The sequence below is a fragment of the Coturnix japonica genome, chromosome 4 (assembly GCF_001577835.2).
Source record: "Coturnix japonica isolate 7356 chromosome 4, Coturnix japonica 2.1, whole genome shotgun sequence".
Classification (NCBI taxonomy): domain Eukaryota; kingdom Metazoa; phylum Chordata; class Aves; order Galliformes; family Phasianidae; genus Coturnix; species Coturnix japonica.
The window spans coordinates 58,555,436-58,577,621 of NC_029519.1; the positions used below are offsets into that span (position 1 = coordinate 58,555,436).

Genomic DNA, 22,186 nt, shown 5'->3' on the forward strand with positions numbered 1-22,186 from the left:
TAAGTTTAATCAAGCACTTTGAGTTTTAATAAGTTTATAAAAACCATCCTTTCATTCTCTCCACTTTTGACAATACACTTGTTTTGTAGAAAGAACAGCCCCAATAATTACAGCCTCACCTTTATTATTCTTCTAATGCTTTTCCTCCATTCCCATCTGTAGAAAACCACAGAAAACAGATTAAGTAAGATTTAATGTCTGCCCTACTCTGCTTTCTACTCACCCCAAATGATGATTAAAGCAGTTCGTGGGACTTCCATGACCTTTTGGTCTTTCAGCAGTTGAGAACAGCACAGAAGCTTCGTTGAACAGAGCCTGACAGAGTTGATCATATTCCTGGCTTATATTTGATATATTTTATTTTAATGTAAAGTTGTATAATTATGTTTTTAATGTAGTTTCTTACAAAAGTGTATACAAAATAATAGCACCGGAAGGTAAAATGATGTCTGAATATCAGCAGTTTTTGTTTTAGAAAGCTGCACAGACTTTAGTCTCTGCAATGATACCTTGATTCTCTTTATTATACCTGCTGTGTTCCACGATCCACTAATCTTTACAGTTGACAGTCATGTAAGAAGGATTATTAATGTGTTACAGCTTTAATAATGAAGACAAAATATAAATTTCATAGAGGAATAAATATTTGTCAATAAGATGGAACATTTGTCTTTTTAATTTAAATTCCAGTTTGAAGGCTTCATATGCAAAATAAGGTGTTTAGGAGCCACTCCTGAAAGAACTGAGAGCAGAAAATGAATCAGCATAAAAAAACTACTGACTTATTTACAAACGGTGATAAACCATACCTAAGAGAAAACAACCTCCCCCATTTGTGTAACTGGCAAATGAGACATCAGAAGTAAAAGGTAAGGCTGCACACATTTTAAAATAAACAATTACTTCCAAAGGCTCAGAAGCCTAATCTGATACAAGCATTTTCAGGTACTTCTGAATGTGTTCTAAGTTGTTTTTAATTAGTAAAATACAATACATACACAGACACATTAAGTGTAACAATATGTAAAAATAAATATATCAATATTGCTTGCAATTAATATTTATCTACAATTATATGAGACAATATTTCCAGTTAACCCAGTATCCTGTATAATTTACAACTGTAACAATCATTGTGCAAAATGGATGAATTCTAAAAGCAAAAAAAGAAATGTTTTCCTTGTCATTTAATATGTTGTTTACTTACACTTTAGGGATGCTTTCAATATTAGCTGGTAATCACTTTTTTTTTTTTTTTTTAATTATCATTCAAAACATTTAGCAATCATAGCCCCATCTGTTGGTTAATGGAAAGATGCACAACAGTCAGCTCCCCGACTTCCAGTCCTCAACATGACACCTGTGAATACACACCATATCAAACTCAACTGCCAGGCGTTCTGGAGTAGAACAGTGATCTGATGTACAATTTCCTGCGTAGATGGACATGAAGAGAATACCATAAGATCCTGACAGCACACTTCATAGTCCAACTTTGTAGCTCTTCTGCTAAACTCACTCAATATTTTAAAGATTATCTCTCTCTACTTTTATCTAATGCATCATAGTCTGTATCACCTCGCAAACAGCTTGAACTGTGTGAAGGATTCCAGACGTTATGCTCTTTAAAAAAAATTATGTTTTTAATCTCCTGATGTGATTTGGAAATCTGAATATACTTTTTCATTAGTTTTATAACATTTATTTCAATACATTTTTTAAAATACCAGTTTTCAATTTTATTTAATATTGGGACAATATTTAAAAATGCAGTTGTACATAAACACTAAGTAAAGGGAGATGGGTAGTTACATGACAGAAACAATAAAGAACAACTGATATTCTTTATTAAGAAAAAATGCTAAGTAAGCAAAACACATGCACAAAATATATAAATGTTCTTCATGATATTTAAAGTATTGAGAAAACGCTTGTTAAAAATCCAAACACAAAGGATATCAGTATAAAGCATATGCTGGCTCAGTACTTTTAAGGTAGACGTATATGCTATTCTCCTGTTAGCTCACAATAAAATAGACAAACTTCTGTAACCACATAAGAGAAACAACTAAAAATAAAATAATAATAGAAAACAAGAGATTATCATATACTTGTTTCTTTCATATAATTACATTGTGTTTGCGATAGTCACAAAACCTAGCCAGCCTTGATACAACCTACAAAAATCTAGTCATCCCAGTCAGTTTGGGAGGGTAGAATTTTGCAGAGTTGATTCCTTCACAGGTTTTCAGAGATTTCACAGAAGTAATCACTGATTTGAAGAAAACAGAGGTAGAACACAAGTCATCCTTCATAATTTTCAATAATAAGTCCATATAAAACAGAAACGTTATGTTTGATTGCTCACGTACTGGTTACTCCTTGAAGCTCACGTTTCTAGAGGAGAGAAAAGAAAATTCAAAATAATGCTACAACATTTTAATGAAAATTAATGAAAGTTAAGATAAAGTAATAGTAATAATTAGCCTCCTTGTGGTCTCTTCTGTTATTTCTAAATATCAGCCATTAGCGTATTATCTAAAACTCTCTATTCACTTCATTGACTTGTTCAAGTGCTTAACAAAGTAAATGTGAGCTGGGGAGGAAGAAAAATTCTTGAGAGGATTAAATCAGATCACAGAAATACAGTTACAGAACAATGTAATTACAGAGTACACTTCCCTGCATTAAGTTCCCAGGAAAGAATAAGTAGATAGAATGAAAGATGATGACAGACATGCAGGGATTATTCTAATGTAGTAATCCACAAATACATTTATAAGGCAAGACACTGAATTAGTTTGCACATGAATTAAAAAATACTTTCTTTCCAAACACGTACTGTGTGAAATTGGGATACTTGCCGATAGGATATGATAATGAGTTCTCACTGTGAAAACTAAGTATGATAAGTAGTAGGAAAAAATATTTCACTACATGGTATTCTTCAAGTATAGCAACTGGCCTACATTGCATTCAACTATAAGGCAAGGAAGAATAAGGACAATACTAATTAAGTTCTTAGAAATTTATTACCTATCACTATCTTAAGAAGAATACAAAAATGATCCACAGATTACTGGGCAAAATGTTGATTTGATACGTAACAAAGCTTGCCTAATGGCTCACCAGTAAAGCAAAAGGAGAAATAAAAAAAAAAAGACAACTGCTGTTTCATCCTCCTTACTAATATTTTTTGTTTCTCAGTTTCACTGACAAAAACTTGTAGAAGAAAAACTGCTGGCAATGTGGATCAGGCTGCCCTGACCTCGGTTCTCAGGAAACCTATGTTTTATTAACAAAAGCAAGTCTAAAGACAGGTCATTTGTATTTTCTAACATATATAGTTTAAACTCTTATCAGTTTGGAATTCTGCTTCTCAGAGCTAGCAGACAGGTAGTTACACTCATAAGCTGTTACTGCTTAATATGCTGTTAACCAGAATAATCACTGCTTCTTTCTTCCTGTCTTTCCATTCTTCACTGCAATGTATTAAATAGTATGGGAGAGACAAGACATGAAGTCAATGAGGCCTGTAACATGTAACAGACGTCATCTAAAACAATACTCTCTAGAATAAAAATGATAGTGAAAATGAACAATCTGATTAAAACCTCTTTTTTTATGGACTCTGGTGATGTTCTTGGATATTCATAGCACTTAAGCATTAACAATGTAAAATACAGTAATAATTTTAATGTATTTTTAGATACTAACAATGTTTGGATCAAATTCATTCTTGTTCAACTTTTTCTTACGCAGTGTCTATTGAATTTCATTGTATTTCTCTTAATATGAATCATTTGTCATTTGGAGATTAACATTAACTGTAATAAATTGACAATATACATTTGGACATAATTAACTACAGTAATAAGAAGGCAACATATTTTTGGGAGCTGTCAGCTGATACAAGACCATTAACAAAAACAGGAATGGAAATCCATTATATGGTCTTTGGAGAGCACTTTGCATCTATTATTTCCAATCAATACTATAGTAGAGGACAACAAAAGAACTAAGCACTACCTAAAGTGTTGAAGAACTTCGTATAATTAAAAAAGTATTATTTAGAAACAATTTAAATTTAACTTAAATGGAAACAAAGTGACAACACTGAATCACTTACTTTTCAGCTGCTGCTTGATCGGCTGTCTTTGCAACTGCACGATCTGGAGAATGTGAGGGAGACCTTAATGTAGAACTGAGAGGGGGTGAAGCGCGCAATGATGATGTAGAGAGACCATGTCGACGCATTTCCTGAATTGCACGCTCTCTGCCAACAGACAGCAATTTCAGTTACAAAATACTTCCCTACCGCAGGATGTCAGAGCAAAAATACATTTTATGTCTTACTTTGGCAATTATCACAGTAGTTTAGTGTAAGGGAAACTGTTGATCACAGCCTGAACCTCTGATTAACCATCTGAGGCTAGCGATGAGTCAGCTGTGGGAGAACAGGTGAAGGTAATTCAGCTGTGCTCCTGGAAGGGGTGGAGCTTGACTCCACCTCTTCTAGAACCCATTTAAGGGTTGACCACCACTAAGGTAGCATCTCTTTCTAGAGTTCTTGTGGTGAGCCTCAATATTAGCAAGCATCCATCTTGACTGAAGAACTCAGAGTTAGTGAGCCTTTACCTTAGATACCCTCTGGCTGCTTGTTTACTCTGTACTTACCACTATACTTGTATTATTTCAACTATACATTTGCAAAGAGTCTTCTTTTCTTGTAGTGTCTTTCAGTTTTCTTCTTGTGTTTATTTGTGGGAGCTATTGGTAATAGGTGAATGGTTGGACTGGATGATCTTTTAGGTCTTTTCTAACCTTGGTAATTTTATGATTCTATGAAAATAGTGGGGGGTTTTTTGTTTGTTTGTTTTCTAAGTGATAGTAAATTCAAAAATTTAGGAAGGAAATAAAAAATCACATACTTTTTTTCTTTTTAAATCAAGCAGTCTTCAAGTTATTAGTTTTACATCAGATTATGAGAAAACTTTGCATGACAAGAACACAATTTTCCATACAAGTTTCCACGTGGAAAAAAAATGAACAGTTTTAAAAATGAGAGAGAAAGCCAACTCAGGATGAAGAAAACAGCCTCTTACCGTTCAAATCTTTCAGTCGTTAGCTGTCTTTTTAAAACATCGTAGTCAGTCTGCAGCTGAGCAACTTTACTTCGAAGCATGGAAACCTCTCTACTATGACTGCTTCTAAAAAAAACAATCAGAAGCAACAGGGTTTTCTTTGAACACTGATAGGTGCTCAGAGGAATTAAAACAAGTCAACAAAACAAAAACAGGAACTCAACACACTTTCACACAGACCAAATCACAGAGACGGATTAAAAGCAGGGAAAGACAAGACAAATCAGTGGTGTGTGTTTGCGGGAGAACCTAAGGTGAGAAAGATGTGAGAAGCTGGTAAGTCTCTCATTACATCTTCACTAAAACACACTATATTCTTTTTCAGGCAAAGGTAAGCAGAGATGTTCTATAAAAGCAGATGGAATAATTACATTACTATTCCAATTTACTGTCTTCTGTTGCAATATTAAACCATTTTGATGTGTACAGTGAGAAAGAAGAAAAAAATAGTAGCCATTCACAATAAGTACAAACATAACTGATGTGGATCCAGTAAAAAGCCTATCAGTCTAGAAGGGAACATAACTGGGTAACATCTAAATAAAACTGGTATTAATACAAGGTCAGACCAGCATAATTGGCAGGTTTGCCATGTAAACTCCTGAGTTTGGGGCCAACTGTTTCAACTACAAGGATCAAAAAGAAAATCAGCCCTGAAAATATTAAGTAAAATAATTAAAATTGTTTCTCAGCAAATCATTGGTTTGGACAATTCAAAGGCTGGCTGCAGAACAGTCCAAGTTGCATTACAGAACAAAAAAAAAAGTTGTTCCTTGAGTGTAAAAGGAGTCATGTTAACAGCTGTATTATTCCATAATGTCTTCAAAGCCAGTATGAAGCTGAATGTTCAGAAGTCAGTTGTAGAAAGGGGAAGACATAGCAGCTCACTGTGCAATCACAAAATCCTGAGAGAACCACAATTCTGACAAAACAAGTTCCATTCCTAGTTCAGTATCAGGCTTCATGTCTGGGCACCCATTGGTCTCTGACTCCAGGGAGATGCAAAATACTCTAAGAGATGTGAGCCCCCAGAAATGCAGAACATTTTCTTTTTCCTGTTTTCCATATTCATCAATAAAATTCCCATAGTAATTTTGACCTAGCAAGTTGCAAGTAGTTGCAGAAGACACAAGGATTGCCTCTGATGGTACGTTATTCAAAGTCCTTCAGAAACTGGCATATATTTCCAGGATGAAGGTAAGAACTCAGAGCCCTGAATCATTATAATAAGAGAAAGAAAGAAAGCAGAGATTTGCAAATAGATATTAAAACAAAATTAGAGATAAGTCACTCAAAAATTAAGGAAGATTAAGAACTACAGAATTTTGGAACCCCTATGCACGGCAATCATCATATAATAAAATTACATGGTGTCCCAGTATTTTTCACTTGGCATCTGGCCATTCCACATTGAATATCCCCAGCTAGCATCAAGGAGTTTAGCTACCAAATATATAGTTTATTTAGTACATAATGACTGCAGTCTCAGAACTCATTTACCCCATTATGAAAAAAAGCATTTTGAGTAATGCAACTACTTGCTCTTCGCAGAGTTCAATATTATGACACTGAAGAGCTTCAAAGCTGTACTTGATTTTGAGTCCTGCTCAAGTTAGAAGCTGTATCAGTGCTATTTTATAAACCGTGGACTTTTATAAAAAGTTTTATAAAAAAGTGGAAGCACAGGGACAATAGTAAATGTAAAAAATGTTCAAAAATATTGATGTATGACTTTTGCAGAATTTCAGTTCTAGCTGACAAATCCACTGCATTTTTCACAAGACACAAATGCAGCCCTCATTGTACTTCAATCACAGCTGTGAGCATTTAAAGCTTCTGGCCTTTAGACACCAAGTACTACAAACTGAATAGTAGAAAATAGAAGTATATGCAACTAATTCTTTTAGCTGAACACTGACCTGGCAAGAGGAAGAACCTCTGAAACAAACAGAGGGCATATATTCGCAATATAGAAGAAAGGAACCTTAAAATGCATTCAGAAGAAATCTTTTGGAAGAAATACTATGAATGTAGACAAAGTTTGATACTATTGGCGAGCAAGAAGCTACATTTATGTTAAATGAAAACCTCATTCTTTCCTTGTTTTGTAATTTTCATGGTTTATTTCACAGTCAGGACATTCCATAAGTTCATATTCTTTGTATGTGATTAAAATTCTTCTTTTCTCAAGTAAACAAAATTCAGCAAATCTAAAACATGAAGCAATGAGATACAGAGAAGTGACTGATACTGCCATCACCTATACCTTTACTGAGATCTTTGTTAGTTGAGGTATGCCATCACAATCCAAAGAGATTTTCTAGCACATTTGTGTCATCACAGAATATAACATATCTGAACTGTCAAAAGCTACTTTTTATAATAAGGAAGCATTATCTGTCTTTTTACTTTCTGTATGTTTCCCTTCTCACCCTACCGCAGTGTTTATTAACTGGGTCTATCAGTTCTACAGTTATTCTCTTCTGAATTTAGTTTGACTTCAGGCTTCATCTTCATCTACACTCAGCTGCTATTTCACCATCTTGTTATTCAAAGCAAAAGTTACCACTACAATCACTGGCTAATGTATTCCCACGAGAATAAATCATAGAATCAGTCAGGTTGGAGAACACCTTAAAGATCAAGCCCAACCATGACCATAGTGTTACCATGACATGATGAAAACTAAAATGAAAACTTCAAAACTTAGTTTACTGAAATTTTATGTAAGGAGTTAGAATGCAAGCGCTGCCCACATTTAGTGTAGGTATCAGTTTCAGCTCTTTTGGCTTCTGACTGCCTCCAAAGAGGGAGACTCCCCAACCTCTGTGCAATCAGTATAGGTATGCAACCTGTAGAACTGGAACATTAACTCTTTAACTCCCAGTGCTCTACATGCTGTTACAGTGTGGAGTATCAACAACAAAAATCATAAAACCATGATGCCGGCAGAGTCAAAGAGTCTTCATTCAGAAGGAATCTCTTGTTCTCAACGGTGCCCATTGTTCCCTGCCATTGGGCATCACAGAACAGACACTGGCTCTGTCTTCCCTCCTGTTCAGATATTTACACACTGATAAGATCTTCTCCAGAGCCTCCTGGTCTCCATGATAATCAGTCTGAGCTCACTTAGCCTTTTTCTCATAGGAGAAGATGCTCCAGTCCCTTAATCATCTTCGTGGCCCTTCATTGGGCTTAATCCATTAAGTCCAGGTCACTCTTGTTGTGGGGAACCCAGAACTGGACACAGAGCTCCAGATGGGGCCTCACCAGTGCTGAGCAGAGGGGAAGGACCACTTCCCTTGATCTCAGAGGAAAGGATTTTAGTGATTGCACTGAAAAGATGGGAGAGTTATATCAGACAAATAAATTAAAGGAAATGTATAACCTACCTGATTTTTACATGAAAAAAGAGTCTCATGTGAGAAAGAATGATGACCAGAGAAAGTAAAGCAGACAGTTTGGAGTAAACACTGTGAACGATGAGAGAAATTTCTGCTTATTCTCAAGACTATGAAAACAAACTTAGCAAGGTGTGCCTTTAGAACTCTCATTTGAATTCACTGTGAGTGCTAAGCTGAATTCTATCAGATTTATTAAAGTGATATGAAAAGTCCAAAGAGAAATTTTTCACTACAATGCCACAATTGGCCAAAAGGTCTATATGCAAAAATCCACTCAGCCTCAATAAACATCAAGAATTAGACTATGAGTGCTAGAATAAATAAATAAGTCTCTATGTAACCCACACAACATATATAACTTAAGACTTACAGTTTCCCCTCAGCAAGTGTTAGCTTGTCTTTCAGTAACTGAATTTCTGAATCTTTTTCATGAGACGTTAAATGGTTCTGAAATTCTTTATCTCTACTGGTAGCCAGCAACGTTTCAAGATTCTGAATTGTAATTCTCTCACTGGATAACTGCTTTTTCAGCAACTCTGCTTCTGATTTCACATCTTCTAATTCACCTAGAACCTAGGGCACAAATTTTATTCATAATTAAAACACTGGTTTATGAAGGCACAGAGCTCTCTTTCCTGAAGAGGTGTAAAAAACAAACTGACTGGTAGTTTCATCAAAGTGAAAAGGAAACTGAGCTCAAAAAACACATTAAAGCAGAGAAATATTTAAAACTATGCTTAATTAAGAATTTTTCAAATATCTGTCAAAAAGTTTTACCAGGAAATGGATTATTGAGCGTGTAGGCACTAGGATAGTGTAAGCACTGATTTGTGCAATAATCAGAAAAACAACTGATAGAAATAAACATATTTTGCCCTATGAAGCAATGTATTCTCTCACTTAAAAAAAAAAAACATTAAAAACAAAAAACATTAAAAGCAGAAGGTGTTTGATTATAAAAATTAAATTTGCTTTTGCTGCTTACCCTTTCATAATCCACGCTTTTAGATGCAAGCTGCCGAGATAAAAGATCTTTGCTAGCTTCAAGTTTAACACAAAGTTCTCTCACAGAAGCCAGGTCAGCCAACACGGAAGACTTATCCTGATGTTCACGTTTAATGTCCTCTTCCAATTTAGACATATTTTTTGTAATGGAGGAGATCTGGGATTCATAAGCTTGATGTGCAATCATATGCTAAACAAAAATAAATACAGGTAGCTTTTCAGGAATATTAACAGTTATCTCCCAATTGACAGGTTTTTATTTAATACTTCCTTTAGCCTTCAAAAATTAACTTTACCTAAAAAATTAACTTTAGGTTACGCTATTCTTTTCTCTTTCTAAATCACAGCTAAGAACATCTGATTAATAGTCTTTGCATTTTTAAATCACCATCTCAAAGAATTATACATGTATTACACAGGAATATAATACATTAAAATTACAAGTTCAGAACTTCAAAAACCTATTGATTTCTTTAGTCATCTTATATTACTATGTCTGTTATTCTGCTTTTGGCTAAGTAAAAGCATGAAACAAAATACGGTCAGTCCAGAACTATTTATATATTCTGAAACTTCCTTGATCTCCATGAAGTTACTGTTTCCAGAATATAAACCTCATTATTTTAAAAATATTGCTTTAGCTTATTGCAATTTGTAATCCTGATTCTGGAATCTGGACTACTACTCATTACACACTAACAGATTTATGCATTCAACCTAGCCACCAATGCTTTAAATACTTTATTCAAAGCCTCAGATAAAAATCAATAACTAAGTTCACACAATACTCACAAAAATAGATGGAAATATTTTGAAGCAACTTATAAATTTATTACAGAGACAACAACAGTGACCGACCTACAAAAGAGATCTTAAAATACATGCTGAGATTCTATCTTTGGTAACATAGCAAAGGGAGGCTACCGAAGAAAAAAGTCTATCAAATCAAAATCATCATCCATAGCTGAAGCAGTTACATATGGGAATTAAGTTACGTTCAAGAACAAAAAAAGTATGTTGACGCCTCACTTTCTTGACAGAATTCTACTGTGTAGTTTATTACCTCTTGAATCTCTTTTTCCAGAAGTTCTACTCTCTCTCTAAGATGTCTCCGATCCGTATCTACAGAAAGGAGTTCTAGTCGAATTGAGCTGCTTTCCCCTTCAGCTTGATGAGCCTTGATTTCCCAGTCCTCAGCTTGTGTATGGAGCATTCGGAACTTCTCTAGCAATTCTTGGTTTTCTTTTTCCTAGGTGAAGCAGTAAAACACTCTGCAATCATCAGCATACCTTCAGGGTGCTTGGCCTTTTTTTCACATCTATGAAATACTCCCTACATATTTTTCATCAGAAAGCAGAAACACTCTCCATCATTTTACTTACTTACATCTTATCTTGGCAATTACTAAAGGACATCATTCCTTTTGCAAGACTAGATGATAAATAAATGCTGATGGCACTGAATTTTATTAAATGGAAGTACTGACATTTAGCTGTTACTAGTAAGTTTTAAGTTAGGGGTTCTTTTAAACCACTTTATGTTGTCAAGGGCCACGTTACAGAGATGTACTCATCACAGTAGTTTATCCAAGAAATTCCAACAGAAGTCCATTTTGGCCCTTTTCCCTATTAATGCATATATTACAGCAGTGCTTGAAGGACTGATAACCCATCTGGGCATAAGCAGCCTATAATGAAATTACAAAATTGCAAACTTTAGTGCTTACAAGATATGCAGTGACAGAATAACTGCTGCCCATAAATTGCAATTTTGCCCAACTGCAAGTGTGCATTATAAGACAGTGCTTAACTTTTCTTCTTTATTTAACCCCATATCACAGATAAAGAGGGGGAAAAGAAACAAAAAGAAGAAAAAGGAGGGGTTATAGGTAAGGAGAACAGGACACAAAATTCTATATTTCTTAATTTGTTTATGCTATCTAACAAGACTGTATTATATACTAAACCTAACGATGTTACCAAAAACAGCAATGGTTGCCTACAGATTGTATTACCTTTGAAGCTATCAGATTCTCAAATCTGGAAACTTCAGCTATATAATTATGAACTCTAGTTTTCATTTCTTCCTTTTCACGTATTGCATCTTCAAGCTCAGAACTGACAGCCTAAAACAATTACATAAAGGCAAAATTGTGCATTACAAGAAATTAATCACTATATATTACAGTATCAGACAATCAAAGTAATTACATATGCCCTAGATTTTATTCTCACAATTTTAAGTAGTTTAGTCAAAATCCTTTGGGATCTGTATGGTTCAAGAATATCTCCTATTACCTTAGCTACATCAAAATGCTTTCCAGGCAAGAATGAACAAGGAACAATGTAGAATGATGAATATTGTATCAATTCACAAAATCTTCTCTAGTGACACAGCCCATTGCTGTTTGGAAAACTTAATATATGCGTGTTCGGGAGCTAGGAATTTTTTTAGCCATAAAATAAATAATCCCTGATACAGGAAAGTTTTGTGTGCTGAATCACTAAAAAGAAAAACCTATTTTATAACAAAAGAACATTGCTTTAAAGACAAATTGCAAGGTAAATTAACTAAATGTATTATTAAGATTGTACTTAAATATCAAAAATCAAAACTCAAGTTGCCGTAGTCATCTTGTACAACAAGCAAGCAATAAATAATTCAATACTTCAGCAGTATGTATTATCTTTGTACCTGGTTTTCTCTGGTCATTGTAGCTAGGTCATCTTGTAGTCGTCGGTTTTCTTTCAGAGCTATTTCCTTCACTCTTCCTGTTTCTGCAATCTCTGTGTGGGATGCATCAAGCTGGCGACGTAAGCTAGCTATCTCCCGGTCTCTGCTGCTCAGGAGGTCCTTTAGCTGGCTATTGAGTGAGAGATTTTTGAAGACCTTATTTAAGATGCCCTTACTTACACTATACTGCATACTGTTGAAAATTAACAAACGTGGATTTTATATAGCACCCTGCCATTTAATCACAGGAGGAGTCTCTAAGTTATTTACATTTTACTCTATTGCATATGCTCATTTACTTGTTTTAAACAGAATTAAATTCTTTTCACTGGAGTAATTAGAATTGCCACCTACTTTCACTTTAAGACCACTGAGGACATTTATTGAAGAAAACCAAGCCTCCAAAGAAACTGTCTGAAGAAAGTTTTTACTTACTCCGTTGATGACTCCAGCTCAGAGAGCGTTAGCCGTAAGTGAGTAATTGTCTTTTCCTATGAAAATAAAAGCAAAAAATGTCCTACGTATTATTGCAACATTCTAGGATAGCTCAAGTTAAAAAGCTTTATCTTTAAACCTTTATTTTAGAACTCGTCAGTAAGTAATTGCATCTTTGCACATTCAAATTTCCAATTGAAATTCTCCAATTGAGAAAGGCTCATCTTGTCATGAAAAAAAGATGGGATCTCAATATATACCTCAAACTGCAAAGAAGGAAAAATATTTTTATTTTCTTGAAGTGTTTACAGAACGCATTAACAATAATAATTAAAACTTTGAGATGGCAAATGATTTGTATTGCCTAGGTCTAAATATGGAACTCACATTCCTAGCCTAGAGCTCTTCCCAGGCTTTCTCTCCATGGCAAAATGCCTCCCCAAAACTTAACAGCTTTGAAAATCCTGAGATAAAAGTATATCATAGTACTTTCACTGCACATACCTTGTTAGCTAAGTTGTCATCTAAGCATGCAATTCTTTCTGTTTTTTCATCTACAGTTTCTTGAAGATTATCCTTTTCTTTGTCCAAAACAGTAATAGTACTTCTAAGCACATTGACTGCCTCATCTTGTGAAGTGCTCTTCTGGTTTAACCTATCTATAAATATAACAGTAAGTATTCTTGTCTTCAAAACAGGAAACAAAGGTAAAAATAACTAGGGATCACCTATTTTTTCCTCTAGCTTTACAATTTCTTCTTGAGCTGACTGAAGTTCATCCTTTTTGAGAGACAGTCGGTGCTGTAAGTCTTCCACAGTCCTCTGGAGTTGGTCATTTAAGAGCCTGGAAAAATCAGTATACAATTGAAAGACATTCGGGAACTCGGACTCTTCAACTGCTTGAAATTCTGGAACAGTTCCAACGTAACCTCATGATGGGACTGTATGACAGCAATTAAAGACTGCTGAGACCAGTACTACTTCCCTTGCTTTGGACCCCTGCAGCAAGTCCACCTAAATGCCATTCCAAATTGGAGCAATAGAATCTCTCTGAAAATACCATGGTAAACTGAAACATTCAGGTCCTTACTAGAAAAGCTTTTCATTTTTTCAGTCCAGAATACAATGTAGCTGCAGATAAAAGTTACTTTTACTTTATTTAGGATGAAACTTTAAAAGGACAAAAAGGTGCTCTGAACAGAGCAATAACAAAGTGGAACCAAGTACTAAAATGACTACATCCCTTTTCCTTCTTTTCTGCTTTTTATAGGTCATGATGCTTTCTGCTAGAATTGTAAGGAGTCTCACAAGATACTCCAGCTCTACAAATTATGTCACAATTTTACAAACAAATACACTAATGGTTTTACAGTTTGCAAATGCATCTGACTTCATTTTAGCAAACAGCGATTCTAAGTCCTTTTAGAACTTTCTGTTCTGCTAAATCTGCAAACAGAAAACATGGTTGTTGGAGGAAACAGTTCTAGAAGGTGAAATTTTTCATTCACTGTTTGTCATAAAAAGCATCAATATTTCAAGTCATTAAATACATCCAGGAGGAATTTGGTATGAAAAACTAAACCAGTATTTTTTTTCTTTATTCATATCTACATATCCCAAAGATAAAAACAGTATGAAGTGATTTTTTTTTTTTTCCAACTATCTCAAGGTCCTTCCTAAGACCACATTGTAGAGTAAAATTATGGTACTGTCACTGAAAGGCGACTGTATTTTGTATTAGACTTACTGAAGTGAGCAAAGTTCAGCTTTAATTTGAGAAGAATCATCAGATGTCTGGATAAGTTTATTGGACTTTAATTTTAATTCATTTTCCAAAGACTTGATTCTTTCTTTCAGGATAGAGATTGTACTCTTCAGTTCACACCTTTCCAACTCAAACTGCAATTAAAAAAAAAGATGGTATTGTTGAAGAAAACTATCACAACTTGGCTTTTAAGTAAATCTAAGTTACAAAGAGCTGAAAAAAATTGCTGAAAAAAAAGAAAAAAAAAACAACTATCCAATTCTAGAATAAAAACTTGTTTATTAAAAATGAACTTACTTGTTGAATGTTATTTTCCAGTACTGAAATATCATGCTGCATCTTTGATTTTTCAAGGTTAGCCGCTTCTTGCTGAATCTGAGATAAAAGCACCGGTTTACATTGTAATAAGATGTAGATTTTCACTAAACATAACTGAATAGCTGAAAATACACCACTGCAGTTATATACACACGCACGAGATTTTGAAAACAATAAATTCAGAGTTTGTTTAATTACAATTCAAATTCATGTTTGGTTTCAATTTAATTAATATTTGCCAGTTGTTGCAGAAACATTACAGAGATACAGGGCAATAGGAAGGTCACAAGGATGTAGCACATATAGTTTTGTGACAGAAAAACCATACTCAAAGCAGCGCATACACAAAAATATTCTGTGATATCTAGACTCTACACACAAAGTAATTCCATAAGTTGCCCTCTGATGCTTCAACCCCTTTTCTCTACTGCCACTCTAGCTAGGATCTGAGTTTACTAGGACAATTCAGACAACTCATCCAGTTCTGCTAAATGAATTTGAAATCAGACAGGTTTATAAGGTATTGAAAAGTGGAACTGATTGACAGTCAGACATAAACATGGTATAATTTAAAAGCCTTTTCTCACTGTAAGCAATGCAGCTAAAATAGTCTCACCTTTAACTTTTCTCTCAGACTTTCCTTTTCTGCCATCAGTCTTCTAAAGTCTGCCAGTGCAACATCTCCATCTTCTCCCACATGACTTTGAGAAACCAAATGATGTTTTGCTTCCATTCTCAGCCTGTTTAATTCACTCTGAGACTTTAAAAAGCTTTTAGTTGTTAGTATATGTGGATTACAATTAATACAATGTATACAATGACACAAAGTTCCAATGCTGTTATCACAATAGAAGTGCTATTATATAGGACTATTTTTCCCTAGATAACTAAAACACATTTTAAATCACACAGGAGCACAACTTCTACTGCCAACATACTTGGAATCCTTCTGTCATTTCAAGTATAGACTAACTTCACTTGGTTTTCTCATAATTTAGTTACAACTTCTACCTAGCCTGTATCTCTACCCAACTTTCACATGCTTCCTTTTCATTTTTCCCTGATCCTTCTCATTTCCAAACACCAGTAGAATGTTAAAATGACTCTGAAGTTAATACATGAATGTTAGAACATGCAATTTTATTATCAAGTTTAAAAAAATAAGAATATGTAAGTATATATTTTATTATTCTTCATATTTTCTCGTAGGTCTAAACTCCTCAATTTCTATTATAATGTGGAGCTGCTTTGTTTTGAGCAAGCAACAGTAAAGTAAGTTTGAATTGGATGTTTCAATGCCAATTATGAAGACCTTCTTACCTGCTCATAAAGAATACTTAATCTGTCTTTTTCCGCAGTCAATAGCTTGACATTGGATTGAATTTCTATCATATGCTTTTCAAATCTGTCTAACATGGACTGTAGCTCATCTCTTTCTCTAGTGATCAGTCTCAGGTCTTCACTCTGCAAAGTGATTAATAAAACTGAAATTAAAACATAATAATAATAGGATACTTAAGTATTACAAGAAAGAACCCACATGATTAGGAATGTATGAAAAACACACTTAAGACATTTTAATTCCAAGAAACATGGCATTACTAGTAAAATTTAACCATGAGAACAAACTGTTAAACAGAAAAAGCAAACCAGCTAACAATACTATTTCAAACTTTGTTTCTTTAGAATCTAATTCTATTTATTTTACACAAATTGATCACTATATAAATCCATGTTACTGTAAAATGAAAACAGGGAAACAAAAAGTTATTCTCAGTTAATTTTCTAGGCTAAGAATGCAGTCTAAAAAAGTAAAAAACTTTTATTGCTACTGAAAATATATTTGATAGCTCCTTCACAGTTACTCTATAATTTTTCCAGCCTATATTGACAATAGGAATGTTACCTTCTCTGGAGTCCTACGACTTGGGCTAGGTCTTCGTTTTATCATTTTCTGAAGATAATCTAATTCTCTTTTATAATAATCTCTGTCATCTTCTAATGTTTTGACAAATGCATCTAGACGAGATGGAGATTTGTCTCCTAGAGCTATACCGTATTCTAATCTCATTCTTTCTATTTCTAGGACAAGTTCTCGTTCTGCAGAAAGAAAAATAAAAACAACTGCAAAGGAACCATAACAATTTAATCAGAGACATTTGCATTAGGAATGGACTAACATCCAGCAACTGGCTAGGCACGGGATCTGCTGAAAATGAGACAGGGGTCCTGGTTCACTATTGCCTAGACATGAATCAGTAGCGTGCTTTGGAACCAGTTGAGGCCTAGCAGTAGAGTGAACTGCATCAGTGGAGATGCAGACTGAAGGATATGATTATTTCCTTTTACTTATGGTTCATTAGGTCACATTTACAATACCGTACCCAGTTTTTACAAGAAACAAGAATGATAAACTGCTACAGAAAGGTCTTAAGAAACATTCTGAAGTCACTCACTCAGAAAGACAGAATGAAAACAGCTTGGGATAAAAGAAATTACTTTGTAAGAAATTGCCTTATTACTATTAGGATGCCCCATGGGAAAAGCTGAACTTTCAAACATGCTTTTGAGATAAAAATTTCACTTAAACAATGACTGAAGACCTACAGACTTTTTTTTTTGTTTATTTATTAGTATTTTTAGTCTCTCATAACCTAGAAGACACTCTATTTAAAAAATTTAAGGAAGATAATTTGCAGGAATCTGCATTTAACCATTTACCTTTTATTTCAAAGTTCTCTGTTTTTTCTGTCAGCCTCTGTTTCTCTTGTTCAAGCTGATTTAGCAGTAATTCAAGATTCTCTTCATCATTTTCTTTTCCAAAGAGTTCTTCACTCAATCTCTCGTTCTGTTGACGACATGAGCACAATTCCTGAAATAACAAATATTACAAAAATTTAGAAGTGCCAATAGAGACACGTGGAGAAAAATTAGTTACCTAACATTTTGTTAAGCTTCTAATATTCAACACTGCCTACTTTTAAACAACCCTGATGTTTTACGTAACATCAACTCAATCCTGCAGCTAACATGCCAAATGGCATTTAATATTTCCTATAATTTGGTGCTCTGAAAATATTTTCATGTTTTCAATTTCATTAGAAATACTTTAAAAAAAAAAAACCCCAAACCTTGCATGCAACTAGTACACAACTTCTTACACACTGAAAACAGATCTTTCAGGATGTCGTCTTTCATTTGGGCTATTAAGCTTTGTTTCTGACTAGGAAAGTAACGTGTAATTGTTCATATACTAAGAGACAGAGTAAATCCTATATTAAAACCTCTTTGGATATAATCATTAAATGTTAGTAAAAATGATCGTGTTATGGCAGTTACAACTTCCAATAGCAAAAATAATAACAAAATGCATAGTAAGGATAGTAAAGCCTGCTGCCTGCAGAGATTTCTTTCAGCTTATTTTTGCAACAACATCATGTAGCTTCTTCAGCTCTTACATGTATTACATTAGTTTGATAAAATTTGGAGATACAAGTTTAATTTTTAAATAATAAAGAAGCACTGCTGATTTTTATTAATGAAAGAGACGTGAATGACAGTATGAAAAAAATACTACAAAGAAGATTTAAACTGGAAGAACTTCACTTACTGATTTAAGCCTCGTTACGGTTTCTTCAAGATCCTGTATTTCACTGTCTTTTCTTTCAATTTCTTTCTGTCAACAAAACAAACTTTAATTTTAAAGGTCCATGTTCAAAACAATTCCTCTGTTATAAAACTTAAGGAAATAGGTTTTATTTAAGAAACAAATTATAATCAGTTCCTTGCAAACTGCAAAATTTTAGGTTCACAGATTCATTAAAGTTCCTATTAATTGAATGCACATAACACTTTAACCATAAACACTCATTTTGAACAAAACAACTAATTGAGTCACACCGTGACACCTCATAAAAAAACTATCCATACACTCCTCACTGTTGCAAACATCTATTACTTATCTATAGTTTTAGAGTAGCTCTGAATTTTGTTTCATACTGAGGTAACAGAAAGAAGGCAGACTGCCTCTTTACTGAATTAACCTCACCTAACACAGAAATAAGACAAAACTGCTGTGATTAATCTTTTAGTGAGAAATTCCATATACCACTAAATCAGAACAAAATATTTTCAGTCTTCCTTGAGGTATTCCTGTTGCAGCTAAAAAAGCCAAAATTAAGGCAAATTAGAGAAATTTCATCTAACAGCTTAGATGATCCAACTCATAAAACCCTAGTGATTACCTTTGCTTCTTCTATTTCTTTATCTGCAGTTTCAAGCACAATTTCCTTATGTCTTTCCAATTGCTGGGCCAAATGGTCTATTTCATTCAGTTCTTGACAGAGTTCCTCATTTTTATTGCTTAAGTGCACTACTTCACTAGTCACATTTTTTTTTGTGTCCATGAGGTCTTGAATGCGATTTTCAAGTTCTTTGTTTGACTGCTGAAGATATTCAACCTAAAAGATATTTTTTATTAAAACATTAATACATATTATTTAACTAGATAGTATAGTTTAGAAGATTAGGAAGAAGTATATGCTATCTCTACATCTCTATATTAAAAGTGATATCCTGTTAATAATGGCTAGACTTTCTGTTCTTAGAAAAAAATACATATCAACATGCAAAGTTTTACAACTTCACTTGTTTTACAAGTGTGCATGGTGGAAAAAATTAATTACTGCATTGCTCTTTATATGGGCTCAAAAATTCAACATTTATCCTGTAAACAAAGCAGTGAAAAGTAGATAGCTTTATAGAAACCTGCCTTGGGCATCAGTCTAGTAAACCCAATGCACTCAATGCTTCCCCAGACTTCACAAGAGCTGAAGACAGTTCCGAAGACAGTTCCTCCTATCTATCTATCTATCCAGTACATTTGCTAGGCTTGGATTCACTATTAACTCTTCCACAGAAAAGGAAGCTTTACAGATCACATCGTAATGCCAACCTTGCTTTCAACATGTCAGCATCTTAAACACCACATTCTAGAAATCCTGCATTAGAGACATTGTTTTTCCCATTATGCTACTCCGTGCAAGTTAGTTAAAAAATATATAAATTACACTACATGGGGAAATGGGAGCCTGAAATATCTCAACCTAACAGATGTTGCACTTCCTTGTCCACATAACTTTCCTCCAGAAAGAAGTTTGGTTCTAGGCATGGAAGATAGTCTGAGTCTTTTCATGGTCCTAAATGCTACTATACAGCACCAATCCATTTACTATCAGAGATTAAAAGTAGAAGATCAGCACTAAGCCTAAATAAATAGCCTTGATAGCTCAAAACCTGCTTTATGCAGTGCTGAAAATATAGCATAGGTGCCTGGGCTCACTCTGCATAATCAGTGTATCTTCAGCACAACTTACTAATTCAGGATCATTGAAAACAGCAGTACTGCTTTCAAGTCATAGCTCATACCATATTTTTGCATCACTGAACCTGAGCAAACGAGCTCTGTAGCCTGGCTCTCTCTGACCTTGTATATCACATACAAGCAGTACCCAAATGGTAAATACATGGTATAAATCCAGAGACAGACTTCATCTGTACTCCAGACTACCTTAGATTCAGAAATTTTCAATCTGAGACCAGTAACACATGTATGCTAACACACACATTAAACACAAACATCCTAACCTTATTATTTTCTTGCAAGTCTATGTTGGAAATAAAGGTGAGGACCATTAGAATTAAGAGGATTTCCCACTATCTGATGAGATTACCTGCAGACCTCTTGATAAGTACATATACAGGAGTTAGCTGCAAAGACGTAAATGGAATGTACACATATACACTGTAAATCAAAGTAATTTCAAACTCAGACAAAACAGTGTATCATTCAGAAATTTCCTGAATACCCTCAGGTTATTATACACAGAGGTGTGTACATTAAATTCTTCACAAAAAAAAAAACAGGCTTTTAAAACAAGGAATTTCTTTAGACAAGAAAGTCTACCACCTAAAAAGCGAGTCAGTTAAATTTGTTGATTTTATCTAATACTGAATTTTCTTTTTTGAAGAAGATCTAGAAGTTGTTTGTGATTGTTAGTTGCTAGTATTTTTCATTTTAACTTATCAACAGCAATTAATTCATTACCTGTGAATTTAATTGGGCAATAAGTTTCTCATTGCTTTTACTTCTTGATTCCAGAGCTATAACTTCATGAGAACGACCACCATCCAATGCTATCATTAGGCGTTCTATTTCTTTGTCTCTAAGCTCAACCTTTGAAGAAACAAAACCTTTATCATCTTCTAAAGCATTTAACAGTACCTTTGTTCTGATATGCTCCTATGTAATGCTCAGTTAGAAGAGATGTCTCTAGCAAATAAATTTTTTTATTTAGTACTCAGGTTTTTATGAATTCTGCATTTTTCTGAACAAAGTGATTTCTCTGAAATAAAACTGAACAAATAACATTCATGGGAGAAAACCAAAACCAACAAACCGGAACAAGTCCTAAAAGATTCTTTTCTTGGAGAGAAACCAAAGGATTTAATTCACCAACATGTAACTGAAAAAAAGAAATTGGGGTTGGATCCACTACTCCTTAGATACTGAAAGATAAACAAGACACAAACACCTGAGGCAATTCCCTCATTTATACATATAATATCATCTTTTTGATATAATCTAATTAAAGAGCTGTAAAATCCGCTGTCCATGAATTAACCTCTGAGAAATTAAAATGAAATATAACCAGTCCAAATAATAAAAAAATATCCTAATGTACCTGTTGATCTAATTAATTCTAACCCATGGATATTTCTACACTAAAAAAAACCCTAGATGTACAAAAAAATTGAGCTTATAATCATTAACTACAGTTTATTTAACGCAACTTTTAAGTAGAAAAATCCATAGGCAAAGGAGGTGGGGAAGCATTCCAATACTGCTGCTGCCTCCAAAGCTACAAATTCAAAACAGTGTAGAGGAAAGAAAGAATAATTGTACTTTATAACAACTACAATGGTTGCATAATAAAATTATAATCAAGGCTATTACAAACAATGAATACAAAAAAAGAAAACAAAATAGTCAAATAAATGTAAATATACCTGCTTGCTGTAATTTTTCTTTCCATTTTCTGATATCTCTAGTTTTTCCTGTAACCTTGTTACTTCTGACTGAAGTTCTTGTATTCTGAAATGTAGCAATATACTGTTTATGTAGATTCATGAATGAGCCATCCATGCACAAAAATTGAATACTGTTATTTTTTCTTTGCTCCTGAATGGAAATATTTCATCAAAAAGCAAACTGTTTTGCTGATACAAAATAATAATATAGGTGCTATTGTTTGAGATACTGTGGCAGGCCAGTCTTGCCTGGCTGTCAGACCCTCATTCATTCTCTCACTCCATCTCTACTT

The 22,186-nt window shown here is 34.0% G+C and overlaps 1 protein-coding gene across 7 annotated transcripts in view; it reads right to left on the minus strand.

Annotated features, from left to right (window-relative positions):
• CEP135 (centrosomal protein 135) overlaps nucleotides 1-22,186 on the minus strand; it is a 29,513-nt gene continuing 7,327 nt past the window's right edge. Inside the window, exons 6-27 of one of the 7 annotated variants that reach the window (XR_004306932.1) lie at nucleotides 21,873-21,957; nucleotides 20,911-21,039; nucleotides 19,049-19,264; nucleotides 18,415-18,480; nucleotides 17,526-17,676; nucleotides 16,711-16,904; nucleotides 16,125-16,268; nucleotides 15,421-15,564; nucleotides 14,784-14,861; nucleotides 14,469-14,620; nucleotides 13,450-13,565; nucleotides 13,226-13,380; nucleotides 12,722-12,777; nucleotides 12,248-12,416; nucleotides 11,568-11,678; nucleotides 10,617-10,802; nucleotides 9,534-9,743; nucleotides 8,919-9,121; nucleotides 5,106-5,210; nucleotides 4,130-4,276; nucleotides 1,208-2,397; nucleotides 1-156 (exon numbers count right to left, since the gene is read on the minus strand). Coding sequence is in view for 5 of the 7 variants with exons in the window: in XM_015862282.2 (XP_015717768.1) it covers nucleotides 2,376-2,397; nucleotides 4,130-4,276; nucleotides 5,106-5,210; nucleotides 8,919-9,121; nucleotides 9,534-9,743; nucleotides 10,617-10,802; nucleotides 11,568-11,678; nucleotides 12,248-12,416; nucleotides 12,722-12,777; nucleotides 13,226-13,380; nucleotides 13,450-13,565; nucleotides 14,469-14,620; nucleotides 14,784-14,861; nucleotides 15,421-15,564; nucleotides 16,125-16,268; nucleotides 16,711-16,904; nucleotides 17,526-17,676; nucleotides 18,415-18,480; nucleotides 19,049-19,264; nucleotides 20,911-21,039; nucleotides 21,873-21,957 (2,839 nt within the window). In the remaining 2 variants the exon portion in view is untranslated. Of the gene's footprint in view, nucleotides 2,398-4,129; nucleotides 4,277-5,105; nucleotides 5,211-7,244; nucleotides 8,480-8,918; nucleotides 9,122-9,533; nucleotides 9,744-10,616; nucleotides 10,803-11,567; nucleotides 11,679-12,247; nucleotides 12,417-12,721; nucleotides 12,778-13,225; nucleotides 13,381-13,449; nucleotides 13,566-14,468; nucleotides 14,621-14,783; nucleotides 14,862-15,420; nucleotides 15,565-16,124; nucleotides 16,269-16,710; nucleotides 16,905-17,525; nucleotides 17,677-18,414; nucleotides 18,481-19,048; nucleotides 19,265-20,910; nucleotides 21,040-21,872; nucleotides 21,958-22,186 lie in introns of those variants that run through there. The other 6 variants (XR_001555158.2, XM_015862282.2, XM_015862281.2 and 3 more) reach the window with 6 other exon arrangements.